The following is a 16,960-nucleotide window of genomic DNA, read 5'->3' as shown; positions in this document are numbered from 1 at the left end:
TGCGCCCTTTCAACCGTGAAAACTTGGGAAAGGTCCGGATCAAAGAGTTCATGCAGGAGGTCTGCCACAAACACCTCCATTTTGCCAGTGTTCGCCGTTTCCGGAATTCCCGTAATGCGAATGTTCGATCTCCGGGAACGTGCCTCCAAATCATCTGCCTTGGCGCGCAGGGACTCCAGTTCCCTCTCGATGTTGGTGATATGTTGTTTGGTGTGTTGTTGGAACTCGCAGCACTCAGTGTTCCTATTCTCCAGGCAGTCTAATCTAGTTTCGTGGGCATCCACCTTGGTTTTAACAGACTCTAGCTGCGAGGACATGGCATCCAATTTGGTGTCTATACTTTTTAGGCTCGATCTAACTTCCATCATCAGCGCCCCAAAGTCAATGTCTGCAGCAGGTCCCTGCGAGGAAGGTGCCTCCGTCTCCGGATCCGTCGTGCTTTGCTTGGCTTTTTGCTTCTGCTCGAAGTTTAGCCTGGGCTGCCTCGCGTCGTTCTTCCCTCCCATCTTGGATTCAGATGCGTGCCACACAGTGGGGTGTCCAGTGCAAGCCGCAGCATGGGTCCTCCTGCAATGCCCAACAGGGCTACCCCTCCACACTAGTCAGGCACAGTCTTAGCAGTATGAGCCGTGCACACCTTGGCAATTGCGTAGGGCGACCGAGGATGCCAGGGAGGACCGAGTTTCAGCCAGAGGACGGCCCAGCGAACAGGGTCAGTTCAAAAAATGGCGGGACCTGCCAGTGACCAGGCGCATCAGCGCTGCCCAAGAGCTGCGTGTGCAGGAGTGTGGCAGAGAGATGGTTGGACTCCCGCCCGATGGTTGGCTGCCGGTAGCGCTAGGATAGTACTGCTGCTGGAGGCGGCTGCTGCAAAGTGTAAAGTGTCATCAGCAGTCGCAGCGCCCCAGCGTGTGAGGCGATGGCAGGGGGCGGTTCACCTTGACAGGGTCAGCTCGCTATGGAGGCTCAACGAGCGTAAATTGCAGCCGTGGGTCCCAGTTTGTTAGCCTGGGTCTTATTGCGTCTCCCGCCCAGCTCCTCGGCTTCGAGGAAAAATGGAGGCTCCGCCTAAGGCGCTTTTCCGAGCTCCGCCCTCGGGAGCCCAGCGCGTGGCCACTCACTTGGTCACGGTCAGCTGATGGCAGTATCTTCTCGCCGGTGCCGCGGCTATCACCGGCACGGACCTCGTGGGCGTAGCGTCTGTTAGGGTGTCGGCACCGCCCCACTCAGTTAGCTTCCGGAGGCCCGACAATCCCCGGGCTGTAGTCGGATGTTGCTCCCAGCCAGGGCTCCGCAGCAGCGGGCTTCCGCAAGTTCTCAGCTCGGCCAAATCATCGGAAGCCGTATCTCACTCCCCCCACCTCCGGTTCGTGCCAGGATTCAGCCGAAGGATCAGCTAGGTGTCTGCAGTCAAACCACCTGTGGAGCAGGCCCCTCCGAAGCCATGGTGTAGGATTATTGAGGATTATTTCATGCAGCCGGCGGAGCTCACTCACAGAGCGGCCATCTCGCTTACCGGTTGGCCACGCCCCCTGGTGAGACATATGTTGATTCTTTTTCTCTAAGACCTTGGCTGGGAATGGTATCAGGGAGATCCATCTGTAGCAAGCGTTGAAGAGTTTGTGGAGGGTTTCTTCAGCAGTGAGAGGATTGTTGCTTGTTTCCAAACATCTGGCAAGGCCACGGAAGAGGCGAAGGTGTTCAGATTGAGTATGACCATGGCGCTGGAGGGTTGCAGTCCAGTAGACGTGTTGGGGAAAAGGGTCCAATGGGACCCCTGATTGGATGTACTTCATTTTGGAGACAGTTTTGTCTGGGGTGATGACACTGTATGTGGTTAGCATTTGTTCTTTGGATGAGATTGGGAGGTGTTTGGCGACGTATGTCAAGTCCAGTTGTGGGTTGAAGTTGCTGTAAATGGCATTGATTTTGTTGCTGAAGAATTGAGAGAGACTGTTGCAAAGGTCCTGCAAGGGGATGAACTGAGCTGAAGGCAGCGCTTGTTAGATGAAATCCTTCACAATGGCAAAGAGTGGCATGTTTGATGGTCTGGATTGTTTGGTGGCAGTAACTCATGGTAGATTTGAATGTGCTGCTGTCTACATTGTCCTGGCTCATTCTCTATTTGCACTCCAGTTGTTTGCAGTAGTGCTTCATCAGTCTGAGTTCCTCTGTGTACCAACTTGCCTGAAGTCTAGATCTTGTTGTACTACTGTGTTTGAGGGGTCTCAGGAAGTCGACGCAGGACATGGTCCAATTGCTGAAATTCTTGATGGCTTTGGGGAGCTTGTTGCTGTGTTCGGGTCAGTGGGTGTTGAGAGCGGTGTGCTAGTCATGCCAGTAATTCTGTTCCAAATTTGACGGATTGGTCTGGCAGTAATGCATGTGCATGTGCATTGGACCGGGACAGGGATGTTGAACTTCGATGAGGGGTTGGTCTGTCCAGGGGAATAGTGAGGGCTTGTTTACTGTGATGTTTGTGAAACATGGTGAAAATAGGGTCCAACAGCTGACCGGCGAAGTGGGTAGGTCCTTTAACTCAGTCAGTGAGGCCCAATATTCCAAGGACTTTGAGAGCTTTTGAGCTGAGGTCAGCATGGTCTTCCAGGTGGAAGTTCAGGTCTCCAAGTAGGATGTAATTGCTAGCACTAAGAAAGAGAGTGTGCGACAAAGTGCCTGAAGGTGTGGGTGAAGTTGGTGCGCTGTTCAGGTTGTCTGCAGATAAGAGTGCCGCATAAGGTGAAGTTGACTGTGATGTGCAGCTTGAATGACAGGTGTTCCATGGTGGAGGGTGATGTGTCCATGGAGGTGGTGAAGCTGATAGCTGATAGCATTCTTGTGGAATATTGTGTTTCTGCCTCAGGGCTTGGGAAGTCTGTCTTGCCTGGCCATCTTGTAGCTGGCAGGGAATGGATGTGGCAATGTCAGGTGCTGATGTGGGGTTCAGCCATGTTTCAGTAAGGAAAAGTAGACCTGGGGCATTGTTGTGCAGTGGGCCCCAGTTCTCAGTGAAGTGTTTAGTGAGTGAGCTGGTGTTGAGAAGCACACACGCAAATGTGGAGTGTTGTGTGGGTGGGTGCAGGAATGTGTGAGTGTGAGAGAGTAGGTATGTTGGGTGCTGTTGATGGGGGTGCAGTGGGCATTATGTGTGGGTGAGTGCATGTAAACCTGTAGGAATTGCAGGAGAACGTTTATGGGAAATATCAAGATGTCACTTCCTGTGCAGATAGATGATGGGAAAACCAATATGTCACCTCCTGTGCAACTAGATGATGGAAAATCCAGTAATGTCACTTCTGTTGCAAATTCGTCTTCTTGCCGGCTCCTTCTTTTAAAGAAATTTTGAGAGGGAAATCAGCAATGTCACTTCCTGTCCAGATAGATGATCAAAAGTCCAGTGATATCACTTCCTGTGCAGATGGAGAATGGGCTATAGGGCACAGCAAGACGGTAAAACCTGCAGTACAAAACAAATGAGAGAAATAGGACTTGCTGCAGCAATTCAGCTGAAGGTGGAACAATCTCTTACCTCACCCTCAGAACCCAGGCTCAAAGAGGTGCAATTAGCTGTGAAAGTGCCAACAACAGTTCTTGAATATAAAATAAATACCATGAAAATAGAACTAACCTTGATAAGGACTGATCTTCGTAAAAGTGGGGCAGACTCAAGAGACAGTCATAGGTTTTATGTCAGTCGCCCAATTGCTCTTTTATCAGTGATAAAACTTCAGTCAGAGACCAAAATAATTCAAGTATGCCTTGAAGACTCTGAGGGAAGGTCCCTACGGAACAATATTTGAAAGGCTGAGGTGCTGTTGGGAGCTGAAAGTTTGAGTGTGGAGCTGTTAGTAGAGAACTGGATTACAAACATACCTAAAAGCTTGTCAATACTGTTCTCTCATAACCCCACCCCTGCTGCATGGCGCCCTGTTGAGAGAAATAATAGAGGTGGTCTGGGATTGTCTCAAGGCTGGTGACATAAAAGACTTTGGATTTAAAAGTTAATGCTTCCAGAAAAATCTAGGATGGTGCAGAATATTACACAGAGACAGATGGTTCATGTCGCTGGCGGTCTTGCTCCCTGATTTCAGTGTGCGCAAGAGTCCAAAGCCAGAAGAAACGGGGAAAATGTTTGCGAAGAGGAGTGACAGAGGTGAGAGTCTCTCTTTAGCTGAGGCTGGCAGAGTGGCACTGTATCACGTCTGTACCACCAGAAAGACTTCCCAAGGGGTCCTAAAGCAAGAACAATATTTGAAACGCATCTGTCTCTGTCCGAATGCATTCAGTAGCTTGCCAGTAGCTTTAAGGTGATTTCTAGACCATTCTATTTCCCAAAAGCAGACAGCCTCTGAAATGTATCTATCTGAACGGACGTCACTGCTTTGTTCTGCTCAAGGAGAAGTGGCCCTCGAAGCAAAGCGCCGCACATGAGTACACCGAACGCCTGGCGTAGTCAGACTGATGCTGATGAGCACCTGGTTGAGGGTCCTTCTGGTGTTGACTGGGAGCCACCTGAACCTCTTTCAGAGCATGCGTGTGGTGTGGAGGCAGGCAGATGAGTTGGATGCTAAGCACATGAGTGCCCTTTAGTTTGAGTCAAGAGTTTAATTATATTTTTTATTATTAATAAACACCTTGTTTTCCAGATTAGTGTAATCACAAATGTAATAAAAAACACGCTGTCCTCGGCCTTGGGACAGGGTCCGTATTTGCACGTCACAGGATCCCACTTCATGGCGGGGCCGCAACAGTACCATCAGCTGCAAACCCACAACCAGTTCAATGAATTAGGGCATGATCTGTCCCTGGCAAGTGTTAATATTATAAAATAGTTTGTAGGCTACTTAATCCCATAAAACATTAATACCTTGGGCCCTATTCCAAGTTATCGGCAGGGTGATATTGTTCCACCTGTACCTGAGTGGCTTGTGTTTCCGGATCCAAATTACTATGCTCTTTTGTTACTCTAGGTGCCACTGTTACTCTAGCCCCCCTGAAACTCTAGGCCCCCCCTTGTAACTCTTAGCCCCTCTGCAACTCTATGCCCCGCTATAATTCTAGCCCTCCCCCTGTAACTCTAGGGCCTCCTATAACTCCAGGCCCACTGTAACTCCAGGTGCTCCTGTAACTTTAGGTACTCATGTAAATCTAGGTCCCCTTGTAACACTCGACCACCTTGTAACTCTAGGTCCGCTGTAACTGTAGGTCTCTCTGTAACTCTACACCCCCCGCCTGTAATTCAAGGTCCCCCTTTAACTCTAGACTTCCCTGTAACTCTAGGCCTCCTGTAACTCTGGACTCGCCTGTAACTCAAGGTCCCCCTGTAACTTTAGGCCCCTCTGTAACTCTAAGGGGCATATTTACTGGCCCCTATCGCCACAGGAATATCACTGTTAGTGACCTTCCTGTTGCGATATGGGCTTTGCCTTATTTACAAGGCAGCGTTAAGCCACTAAATGTGGCTTAACACTGCCTTGTAAATAAAGCACCCTTTCACACATGAATGGGGCAGGCAGTGGGTGTTGCGGTGGGCGTTTCACTACAACACACATTGATTTTAACGCTGTCCCATATTTACAAGGGTGGCGTAAATATGAGACAGCTTCAAAATTAAGACCTGGGAAAACCTAGTCTTACCCTGGCAAAACGAGGAGAAATGCTTTATTTCTCTGCATGTTTGCTGTTTTAATGTGTGCTGCGTTGTGCAGCACACATATGAACAGCAAAACACCATTGATCGTTTATGTGCAGGGAGGTGTCCCTTCCTGCACATAAACAATCATTAAACAATATGACAAGTTGCAAATTGTGTGTGTTGCAGAAAGCAGCACACATAGAAGTTACAAAATGCCATTTCAGATTGTTTATGTGCAGGAAGGTCCACCTTCCTGCACATAATCAATCCTTCCCCTCAACGTAGGCCCCCTTGCACTATAGTGCAAGGGGGCCTGCGTTGGTGCTAGGCTGCAAAGTTTAGCGCCAGCGCAGGAAGAAACGCATGACTGAACCATATTCTTGTAAATACGATGCAGCCCTGCATTTCAGGAGTGGTGGAGCATGGCATTAAGCCAACAAGGCCCTGGAGCAGGTGTGTAGCCAACAAGGCTGCGGTTATTCACTTCTTTTGCAAATTTGCCCCTAGGTCTGGAAGCAGACCCTCGTGTGACTCTGAATCCAGGCTGCACAGGGGCAGAGGCTGCAGGAAGAGGCGCAGCCCACCCCTGCCTGACCTCTGCATGCAGAGGGGAAGCTGATGACACTCCCCCAGACTCTACATCCTGCCCCCCATCTCTCCACTCATTTCCCATCTCTACTGTCCCCCGCCAACAGCAAGTTCCTTGCCAGGGTCAGAGGCCCTGGCAGACAACACTATCACTCGGCCTCCAGACTGCCTCATGACCACCCCACAGCCACATGCCTTCAAAAACGTGGGTTATGCCCTAATGACCCCAGCACATCTGGGCAGACAGAAGAAGAAGCAAAAAAAGAGGCACAATGTCTGGGGATGGATATACAATAATTATTTCAACTCAGGCAAAAATCTATTATTCCCTTGTGTGGGGCCCCAAGTGTAGCTTCAAAACGTTAACCCACTCACGGAGTCTCACGCAGTCTCACGCAATTCTTTCACATTTCTTTTTAATCTTTTTGTTATAAACATATATACATATTTATGCTGCACAAACAACAGTACATTGTACATACAAAACTCAAAAGTCAAATAAACGATTCCTAGATTTCTCCGTACCCATCCGTTTTAAAAGTTTGCATGGAACTTCTGCTACTCGGACACTTGGCTGTGAGGCTGACTGTCCTCGGGCTGCACGTATAATGCATTTCCTCTTTCATTATATGAGCCGATGGAGTCAGTACTTATTGTTATGTAGGTTTCTACACTTTCACTGCCTTCTCGCGCCACACACTTGCAGCATTACCGCCCGCCTGCATCTCCCCTACTTCTGACTGATAACCCAGCTATTGTTTCATTATTTTTAAGACTCCAGGCAGTATTCTATTGATGTCAGGTGTTATCTCACACCCACCACGATGGATTTTGAAATCCTGTTGTAACACTATTTTAATTTAATAAACAACACACTCCAGGCTAGGGTTTTTAATACTCGCTGAGCAGTGCCACTTGTTGACATCTCTGCTATCGAGTTATCAGAGCGCGCTGCCACTCAGGGGATAGAAGCAGTCTTCTTCCATTACTTACTGATTGGAAACTCTAGTGTGAGCATCTGAGAAGTCCACGCCATGTCTGGTGTGTAAAAAGGGGAAACAACATTTACAACGCAACCATTACACTTACAACACAGTCATTACATTGCAACATCCTTTACAACGCATGTCACTACAATGCAAGCATTACAACGCATACCATTTCAACGCATGACACTACATCGCATGTCACTGCAACACAGGCATTACAACTCATACAATTACAACGCATACCATTGGAGTTAGAATAGTAATTTTGACCCCTTTACTATCCAATACTTACCTTAAATGCAATGTAATGGTATGCATTGTAATGGTATGCATTGTAAAGGTAGTATGCGTTGTAATGGAATGCGCTGTAAAGGTAGTTTTTTAAAATGCGATGTAGTGTCATGCGATGTAATGGAATGTATTTTAGTGGATGTTGCGATGTAAAAACTGCGTTGTAAGTGCATGCGTTGTAAATGTATGCGCTGTAATGTCATACATTCGTAGAAAGATGGTTAAGCATAGCCGTCCATAAAGGAGCAGTAAAAGAGGGCCTGACCAAGCAGAGGCAACGCACCGGTGCTACTGTGCTGGTGGTGGTCCCAGCATCCAAGAGGTCCACGCAATGGTCTGGTAAGGCATAGTCCTTAACAAACGACCTGACCAAACAGAGCACTGTGCTGGGGCCATTTTGGTGGTGGTCCCAGCTGTGCTTTTCCGTCCTGGGTAGTTTAAGCACGCAGTAGTGAAATATATCTAATTTATGTATATCTTACTTAGAAAAGTATTGCACAAGGTCTGCATATGGAGGATGTGAGAGGGTAGGAGGTTCCAGGGCCAGATCCCAAACGAATGAATAGTGTATCATGAATATTTTAGATTTCCGGCCCGAGTGCGGGTGTAAAGTTAGTAGTCTTAAATCTATTCTGTGAATACCGAAAGTAGTAAATTCATTCCGTGAATCCCGAAAGTAGTAGGTTCACTTTGTGAATCCCGAAAGTAGTAAGTGCATTCTGTGAATACCAAATAGTAGTAAGTTTAGGATTTAGTCTTAAGTTCATTCTGTGAATCGGGCCCAGTGTCTGTACTAACCATAAAACATGAGTCCTACAACATCCAGTGATCTAAAGCAGAGGTGTCCAGTGTTCGTCCACGAGAGCTGGATCATGCCACATTTCCATTCTATTCCCATGCGATAAATTTACATACAATTACACTAAACATAAATAATTTACATAGTTGCTATTTTGGAAACTTTGACTTGGCATGGATGGTATTTTGTACAGGATGGGTACCTTTCCTGTACAAAGCCTATGCTGGACTCATGCACACACCCGAGCGCTGCAGCGCTAAGGTGTTTGCCTGGTGCATGGCAGCTGTAATCAGCGCCGGCATAAGGGAAAGGGGAGGAGATAGCCATATCTTTGAAGATATGGCGCTCACCTGCTCCCTCACTGTCACGCAACGCAGCACAGCCTTGCAGGGGCTGTGCTGCGTTGCGTGACTTTTTTGTAAATCTCCCCCCAAATTCCATCAATTGTATTTTGTATACTTTGTAGAGACTCAATGTTGTAGATTCTCAAAACTTCCAGGGATAGCAACCTTTGCCTTTTGACCTGTTGAGCCTCATCAAGCCCCATGACAAATCCCCACTTGAATCAGCGTGGCTTGAGTCGGGCACGGAGTGGAAACTACAGAGGTCTGTTCACTTTCTGTTTCTGTCGCTGCCTTCAGGATCCCTGCGACTAGGGATAGCAAGGAGCAAGGCATGGGTAGCAAGGAGCAAGGCATGGGTAGCAAGGAGCAAGGCATGGGTAGCAAGGAGCAAGGCATGGGATAGCAAGGAGCAAAGCATGGGTAGCAAGGAGCAAGGCATGGGATAGCAAGGAGCAAGGCATGGGTAGCAGGGAGCAAGGCATGGGTAGCAAGGAGCAAGGCATGGGTAGCAAGGAGCAAAGCGTGGGTAGCAAGGAGCAAGGCATGGGTAGCAAGGAGCAAGGCATGGGTAGCAAGGAGCAAGGCATGGGATAGCAAGGAGCAAGGCATGGGTAGCAAGGAGCAAGGCATGGGATAGCAAGGAGCAAAGCATGGGTAGCAAGGAGCAAGGCATGGGATAGCAAGGAGCAAGGCATGGGTAGCAAGGAGCAAGGCATGGGTAGCAAGGAGCAAGGCATGGGTAGCAGCTGCTACACTTGTAAATGCCTCATTATTGATTGCACTACTGAATATCGACACCAACAGTAACGTGACACGCTAATATCAAGGACAGAATATCGAGGGGAAAATTAAAAGGTAACTAAATATAGCGAAGCATAGATTTACTATTCCTAACTCCACCTCTATGTACCTTGAATAGTTATGTGGCACTTAGGTACATAGATGTGGAGTTAGGTATAGAAAATCTAGGGCCATATTATCAACAACTTTATCGCTGCTTTTATAGGCAGGAAACTGCTGCTAAAGCGGCGATAATGGGCTTGGTAATATGTCCTTGGGAATTCCCATAGAAGCCCAGGTTCTGGTGTGAACCTGGGCTTCTATGAGAATTATCTACGGCATATTATCAAGCCCATTATCGCCGCTTTAGCGGCAGTTTCCTGCCGATAAAAGGGGCGATAATGTAGTCAAGTCAAGTTTAAATTTGTATAGCGCACTACTCACCCAGAGGGTCTCAAGGCGCTTGATGGAGGGGGGAGCTTTACTTATCAAATATCCAAGTTTTTAGTTGTTTTCTGAAGGAGAGGTGGTTCTGTGTATGGCGGAGGTAGGTGGGGAGAGAATTCCAGGTCTTGGCCGCTAAGTAGGAGAAGGATCTTCCCCCCATGGTGGATCTTTGGATGCGCGGAATTGCAGCGAGGGCTTGATTGGACGATCGAAGTTGACGGGTGGGGGTGTAAAAGGACAGGCGCGTGTTGAGGTATTCGGGTCCTAGGTCATAGAGGGCTTTGTGTCCGTGGGTGAGGAGGCGGAACGTTATTCTCTTGTTGACGGGGAGCCAGTGGAGGTCTCTCAGGTGACCGGAAATGTGAGCTTGGCGGGGGATGTCTAGGATGAGTGTGGCTGAGGCGTTTTGGATGCGTTGGAGTTTTTTCTGTAGTTTGGCTGTGGTTCCGGCGTAAAGGGTGTTTCCGTAGTCCAGTCGGCTTGTGACCAGTGCATGGGTGACCGTCTTTCTTGTTTTGGTGGGGATCCAACAGAAGATCTTTTTGAGCATACGTAGGATGTTGAAGCATGATGATGAGACGGCGTTGACTTGTCTGGTCATCGTGAGGGAGGAGTCCAGAATGAAGCCCAGGTTACGTGCGTGGTCCGTTGGTATGGGTGCGGTTCCCAGGGCCGGTGGCCACCATGAGTCATCCCAGGCGGAGGGGGATGATCCTAAGATGAGGACTTCCGTTTTATCCGAGTTCAGTTTTAAACGGCTGTTCTTCATCCACTCAGCTACTTCTTTCATCCCTTCGTGTAGGTTGGTTTTGGCGGTGTTTGGGTCTTTGGTGAGGGAGAGGATCAACTGGGTGTCGTCCGCGTAGGAGATAATGTTGAGGTTGTGTTGGCGCGCAATGGATGCGAGGGGACTCATGTATACGTTGAAGAGGGTGGGACTGAGTGATGATCCTTGTGGTACGCCGCAGATGTCTTCGGTGGCTTCTGAGGTGAAAGGGGGGAGGCGGACTCTCTGGGTTCTTCCGGCGAGGAACGAGATGATCCAGTCCAGTGCTTTTCCTTGTATCCCGACGTTGCTGAGGCGTTGTATAAGGGTGCTATGACAGACTGTGTCGAAGGCTGCGGAGAGGTCAAGTAGGATGAGGGCAGCTGTTTCTCCGTTGTCCAGTAGAGTTCGAATGTCGTCTGTTGCTCCGATGAGGGCGGTCTCGGTGCTGTGTTTGGCTCGGAAGCCGGACTGTAAAGGGTCGAGGGATTTGTTGGATTCGAGGAAGGCGGCGAGTTGACTGTTGACGGCTTTCTCGATGACTTTGGCGGGGAATGGGAGGAGCGAAATGGGGCGGTAGTTCTTAAGTTCAGTGGGGTCTGCTGTGGGTTTCTTCAGGAGGGCACTCAGTTCGGCATGTTTCCAGCTTTCCGGGAAAATAGCGGAGTTGAGGGAGCAGTTGATGACGTCTCAGAGGTGGGGTGCGATAATGGAGTCTGCTTTGTTGAAAATGTGGTGGGGGCAGGGGTCGGTTGGCGATCCTGAGTGGATGGAGTTCATCAGGCGGATGGTGTCTTCAGTGGTGATTGGGTTCCAGGCGCAAACGTTGTTGGAGGGGGGTTTTGGTTCGGAGATGGGTGGGGTGGACTGGTCTCCAAAGCTGTTATGTATGTCGGCAATTTTGTTGTGGAAGAACGAGGCTAGAGAGTCACAGAGGTCTTGGGAGGGAGTGATATCGTTGGTGCCGGCGGTGGGGTTGGTGAACTCTTTGACGATGTTGAATAGTTATTTGCTGTTGTGGGCGTTGTTGTCGAGTCAATCCTTGAATGCTGATTTCTTGGTGGATCGGATCAGTTGGTGGTGTTTGCGGGTGGCATTCTTGAAGGTGGCCAGGTTGTCAGTGGTTGGTTTTTTTTCCACGCTTTTTCGAGGGTGCGACAGGTCTTCTTAGATTTCTTAAGGTTATCATTAAACCAGGGGGCTCTTTTGCTGCCTTGCTTGATTTGATGGTTTTTCAAGGGTGCTAATTCGTCAGTGCTGTGGGTGATCCATTGTGTGAGGTTGGTGGCTGCTTGGTTTGGGTCCGATGATTTTGCAGGAGGGTTTTGGTGAAGCGATGTGAAGAGCTGGTCGGTGGTAAATTTGTTCCATTTTCTCCGGGGAATTGGTTGTGGGTCGTAGTCTTTTTGTAGTTGAAGTGAACGCAGCTGTGGTCCGTCCAATGGAGAGTTGTGGTGTGATTGAAGGAGATGTGCTTGCTGGAGGTGAAGATTGGGTTGAGCGTGTGCCCGGCATAGTGGGTCAACAAGTTGTTTGAGTCCGAGATTGGCGAGGTTGTCCAAGGGGGTGGTGGTGTTGCTGTTGTTGTTCTTTTCCAGGTGGAAGTTGAGGTCTCCCAGTAGAATGTAGTCCTCGGAGGGTAGGGCGTGAGGGCTGATGAAGTCAGTGATGTCTTCGCTGAATTGTGTGCGGGGTCCGGGTGGTCTATAGATGAGGGTGCCTCTGAATGTGGTCTTAGGGTCGGTGTGAATCTGGAAGTGAAGGTGTTCGGCGGTTGTGAGGTTGTCATTGGAGCTGGTTGTGATGCGGATGGTGTTCTTATGAACGATGGCGATTCCTCCTCCTGTTTGTTTGATGCGGTCCTTTCGGATGATCTTGTAGCCGTCTGGGATGGCTATGGCGATGTTGGGCGTTGATGAGGTGTTCATCCAAGTTTCTGTAAGGAAGGCGACGTCCGGCGATGTGGTGTCGAGTAGGTTCCAAAGTTCAATGGCGTGTCTGTGGACCGAATGGGTGTTGAGCAGGATGCACTTGAGGTGGTTAGTGTCGGAGCACTGTTTGGAGTTTGTGGATTTGGTATGGGTCTTGATGCAGTCGAACTTGCAGGAGTGGCAGGTGAAGGGTCCATGGGTGTGTCCTGGGGCGGCTTGGTGGCAGTTTGGTGGTCGACCGGGGTTAAGGGCTGAGAGGGTTGCAGCGTCGTACGTTATGCGGGAGGAGGGGATTTTGTTGGGGGCAGGGGGTCTGGCGGTGGGCGCGGTCCAGGCGCAGACGGGCGTAGACGGGCTTACCTTTGGCGCACCTTCGGCGCGCATAGGGCGCAACCGCAGCGCGTGAACGCTGCACGTAAGTGCATCTGTCATAAATGGATCGTAGAGGGGGCGGAGCGAGGGAGGAGCAGCTGGGAGGCGGGAGCGGGGTGGAGAGCCGGGCTGGGAGGCACAACAAATAAACAACAAAATGTCAGCAAGCGAAAAGTGAAACAGGACGAGATTGGGGCACAACCTGAAAATCTCGATTTAAATGGGCAGTGGCACCGGCACAATCAGGCACACAAAATTAAAATAGGCAAAGCGGGCAGCGCACAGATGATTAACAAATGAGCAGCAGTCCAGCAGTCAAGCGCTACGGAAACGATACAATCAGGCACAATTAATCGCAGCAAGCAGTGCGCACTTGGAATCAAATGCAATGATCAGTCTGGCAGTAAGCGCTACGATACCAGGGCAGGGAGCAGCGTGAGGAGCGACCGCTTCTGAGAATATGCCCCATCAATATGGGGCATATTGATAATATCTGTCGATATTTTATTTTTGATGATTTGTTCTTGATGTTCTGTCCCATCGATATTGTTGATTCAATATTCATTATTGTCCATTTATAGGATGGGCATGCACAATATATGGCATACTCAGGATTCTGAAACCCATTTTCAAAGTATGCATTGCTAACTCATATTGATCAAGGATATTCACGAGAAACCACTGGATGATGGTAAGTCTCTTACGGTAGCGGCGCCTCATGCATATCTTCTTTCTCGATTGACACAGGTTCAGGCGGAGTTCCAGAAGAAGTGGAAACGCTGGCGACTGTCGCATGCCTACAGCCCGCGAGACAGCAGCATGAGACCGCTGAAGTGCCAGACCCACAGCATCAGCAGTGGCGGCACTGTCGGGAGCAGCGTTTAAGCCATTGGTCACCGAGAGGCAGTATCTTCAGTTATGCTCATAACCATCAAAGAAGGCAGTTTATTCATGAGGCAACTTCCGCATATCAACAATGCATGGTCAACCTCGCCAACATCCCGCCTACAGCCGGACGTCGGCATGACTCCACCTGTCTCCAGTGGGAAGGAGCCTCTTCATCCATACATTCTTGCACTGAGGACATTGTGATTGCATGTTTTGGTTCCTAATGCACAAAACAGCATCTATGTCTGTACTCAGGATACAGGGTTATGTCTAGCAGCGATAAATGTGAATTTTCAAAAAGGTTTCCTCTCCGTAAGGCTAGTCAGTTGTGATTCTTCCAGAGAGCCAACACTGATGTAAATTGTGGCGATAGAAGGAATGTTACTGGAGTTTACATTCACTTTGTTTCCAATCAAAGCATCATTAGCTGGTTATTTAAAGGTTTGGCTCAATACTGTCCAGTTATCGTTGTCACCTGAAGCAAGCGAGTGAAGACGTTAGACCTTATACAAAAGGCAGTCCCATCAGACTGGTGCACTGCCATCCACAGTATGGCAGGCGAATGTGAGGGTTGCCACCTCTGCATGGGGGTGTGGCCTGGGCTGCAGTTCTCATGGAGAAGGTGATCTCAAACATCTGGGTTTCAAAGCGAGGATTCCTGCCAACATGTGTCACCAGATCTATTGAAAAGGATAGAGAGGAAATGGAGTGATATAAATCCACGATTTGGGTGGAACACCACCCGCGACAAAAGATGTGAAAAGAAAGGCGTGGCTCAAATGTCTTAGGGTTAACAAGCACGGATGCAAGGCCTGTATTTGGAAGCCACAGTATTCAGCATGACATTTCTACACCAAGGAGTTATCAGATCACATGTATTTTTTTCCTTCTGACGTGTCGGTTGGCACACTTGGTAGAGTCCAATCAGTGGTTTTACGTGAAGTAAAAGGCAGAGTTATAAACTTAGACTCAAATAAGCCAAGGCCAACTACATCTGCAATACAAGAGTTTAGGAAATGTGGTTTGATTTTTCAAGAGGGCATGGAAGCTATTGTAAATAAACAGAAATCTCTGCTTTCAAGAGAAGATGTTTCTGGCCTACAGACAGCTTTAGTAGTTTCTTGTCAATGGCTAATGACCAATTGAATCAAAGAAAAATCAGACAAGACATGATGAATGCCAGCAGGATATACATTCTACTGCCAGGGTTTAAGCAAACTGAAGTGGAGCTTTGGCCTCTTAAATGATGTGGCATACCACAGCTTGTTTACACAGCCAGGATCTTAGCTCACTGTCTCGCTAGCTTGCTTCCTGGTCAATTGCTTTCCTCGCTGATCTAGTGTTGGCCCCTCCCATGGAGTATAGCAGTTTTACAGTGTTTCCAATTGGATGAGGTGCATTCTTTCACTGCTTACATTCAGTGGACTCTTGTTTTCTTTTTCTCTCAGTACTCCCTAGACATCCATATGTTTTCGTGCTCTCTCGCCTGTGTACTGCTTCCCTCTCATATCCTTGCTCTTTCACGCTCCGGGTGGTACTCTTCCGTTTAGCTCATCGATACCTTCCATCGCCACTTCCCATGCCGCCAACTCTACTCTTTTGTTCTACTGCGCGCCTCCCTGGCTCTGTATTTTGTCATCTATTCCAACGGGCCCAATTGTGGCAATTTGCTTCTAGGCCACTCCTTCTTTTTACTGCACTCTCATGAACTTTATATTTTTTAATGTAATACTCAAAGATTAGCTCATACATGTACATGCTTGGTGACAAATGTGCAAGTATATATCGCCATGCTAAAAAAAATGGCTCCCACAGTGTTGTGACATCATCATGCAGGAACCAGCCATTTTTTTTAACCCTTTCTATGCTGATGACGGAGCCGCTCCGTCATCAGCTGCAGTGGCGCTGTGCTGATGACGGAGGGGTTCCGTCATGGCCCTGCCGCCGCGCCTGCGCGGCGCTGATTTCACGCCTGCGCGGCGTGTTCTATTGAGCGGGAGGGGCCATGACGGAACCGCTCCGTCATGAGCACAGCCCAACCGCGGCTGATGACGGAGCGGTTCCGGCATTAGCATGCGGCCGCCGAGCGGAATAGCCGCCGCAGCGATGTGGTTAATAGTGTTTGGCACCGGCAACAATCACTTGTTTTCTTTTTGCCAGTACTCTTCAGTATCAGTAACAAGCAATGGCAAGGCCAAAAGGTTGGCTAAATTATTTCAAAGACTTGCTTCAAACAAGGGTTCCCTGTACACACAAATGAAACATACCCCTAGGTCAGGGAAATTACACAATGGAGAAAACAACCTAGGCGGAAGTCTTAGAGTGCCTACACAATGGTCACAGGACAAAAACTGAGAAAGGGGCAGTTTCCAATAAAAATGATACTACTTTTATATATACTAAATAGATTTTATTTTTAAACAAAACAGTATAAAAATGCATATATTTCAGTACAAAGTAAAATTGCAATTCATAGACAGAAAAAACGCAATAAAAAACACATAAAGATTTCTTTTACAAATTCCAAAAGGGTGGTGTGTCAAGTTGAATGTCAACGCGTTTCGGCGTCCAGCGCCTTTATCAGGACAGAAGACACTCTCTATAGCTGAAAGCAGCTCAGAAACGGCTTGTGAAGCTGATAGTTTCTATATGGATCGTTTAAAATGATGAAAGGAATCTAGTATCTATTTAGTTCTCATCTGTTATACGTCATTGATATATTTTTTCTTTATTTTGGTTCAAACCTGATATTTAAAAACAATGTGACGCCGCCTCCACGGAATATAGCGACTCGAAATGAGTTAAAAACGGGGTCTCTCAGTTGCACCCAAAATATTTAATTCCCGTTTTTTGAGTAGCCAAGGATAAAGGCTCCTCAAGTTGTTGAGATTAATACGATAGTCGAGTTGCTCTGCTCACGGTCCAAAACGGCCAGCACTCGCGAGCAGAATTGCTTCTGAGGCGTTGTCTTGATGTTGACAGACGCTGTGCGGACTGAATTGTTCTCGCTTTGCTTTTTGAAGCGTCGTCTCGTAATTGACGAACGCTAAGGCGTTGGGTCTTCGGATTCTTTCGATGTTTTCTCGGATTGTGGCGCGTTAGCGTTCGTCAATTACGAGACGACGCTTCA

General features: G+C 48.4%; 1 protein-coding gene across 1 annotated transcript in view; it reads left to right on the top strand.

Annotated features, from left to right (window-relative positions):
• GLP1R (glucagon like peptide 1 receptor) overlaps positions 1-13,873 on the top strand; it is a 667,920-nt gene extending 654,047 nt beyond the window's left edge. Inside the window, exon 11 of the mRNA XM_086925577.1 lies at positions 13,690-13,873. Coding sequence (XP_086781703.1) covers positions 13,690-13,827 — 138 coding nt within the window. The 3' untranslated portion in view covers positions 13,828-13,873. The remainder of the gene's footprint in view (positions 1-13,689) is intronic.
• The last annotated feature ends 3,087 nt before the right edge of the window (positions 13,874-16,960 follow it).

This window comes from Lissotriton vulgaris, chromosome 6 (genome assembly GCF_964263255.1).
Source record: "Lissotriton vulgaris chromosome 6, aLisVul1.2, whole genome shotgun sequence".
NCBI classification, from domain to species: domain Eukaryota; kingdom Metazoa; phylum Chordata; class Amphibia; order Caudata; family Salamandridae; genus Lissotriton; species Lissotriton vulgaris.
The sequence above is the reverse complement of the archived record's forward strand: the minus strand, read 5'-3'. Positions and strand labels throughout refer to the sequence as shown.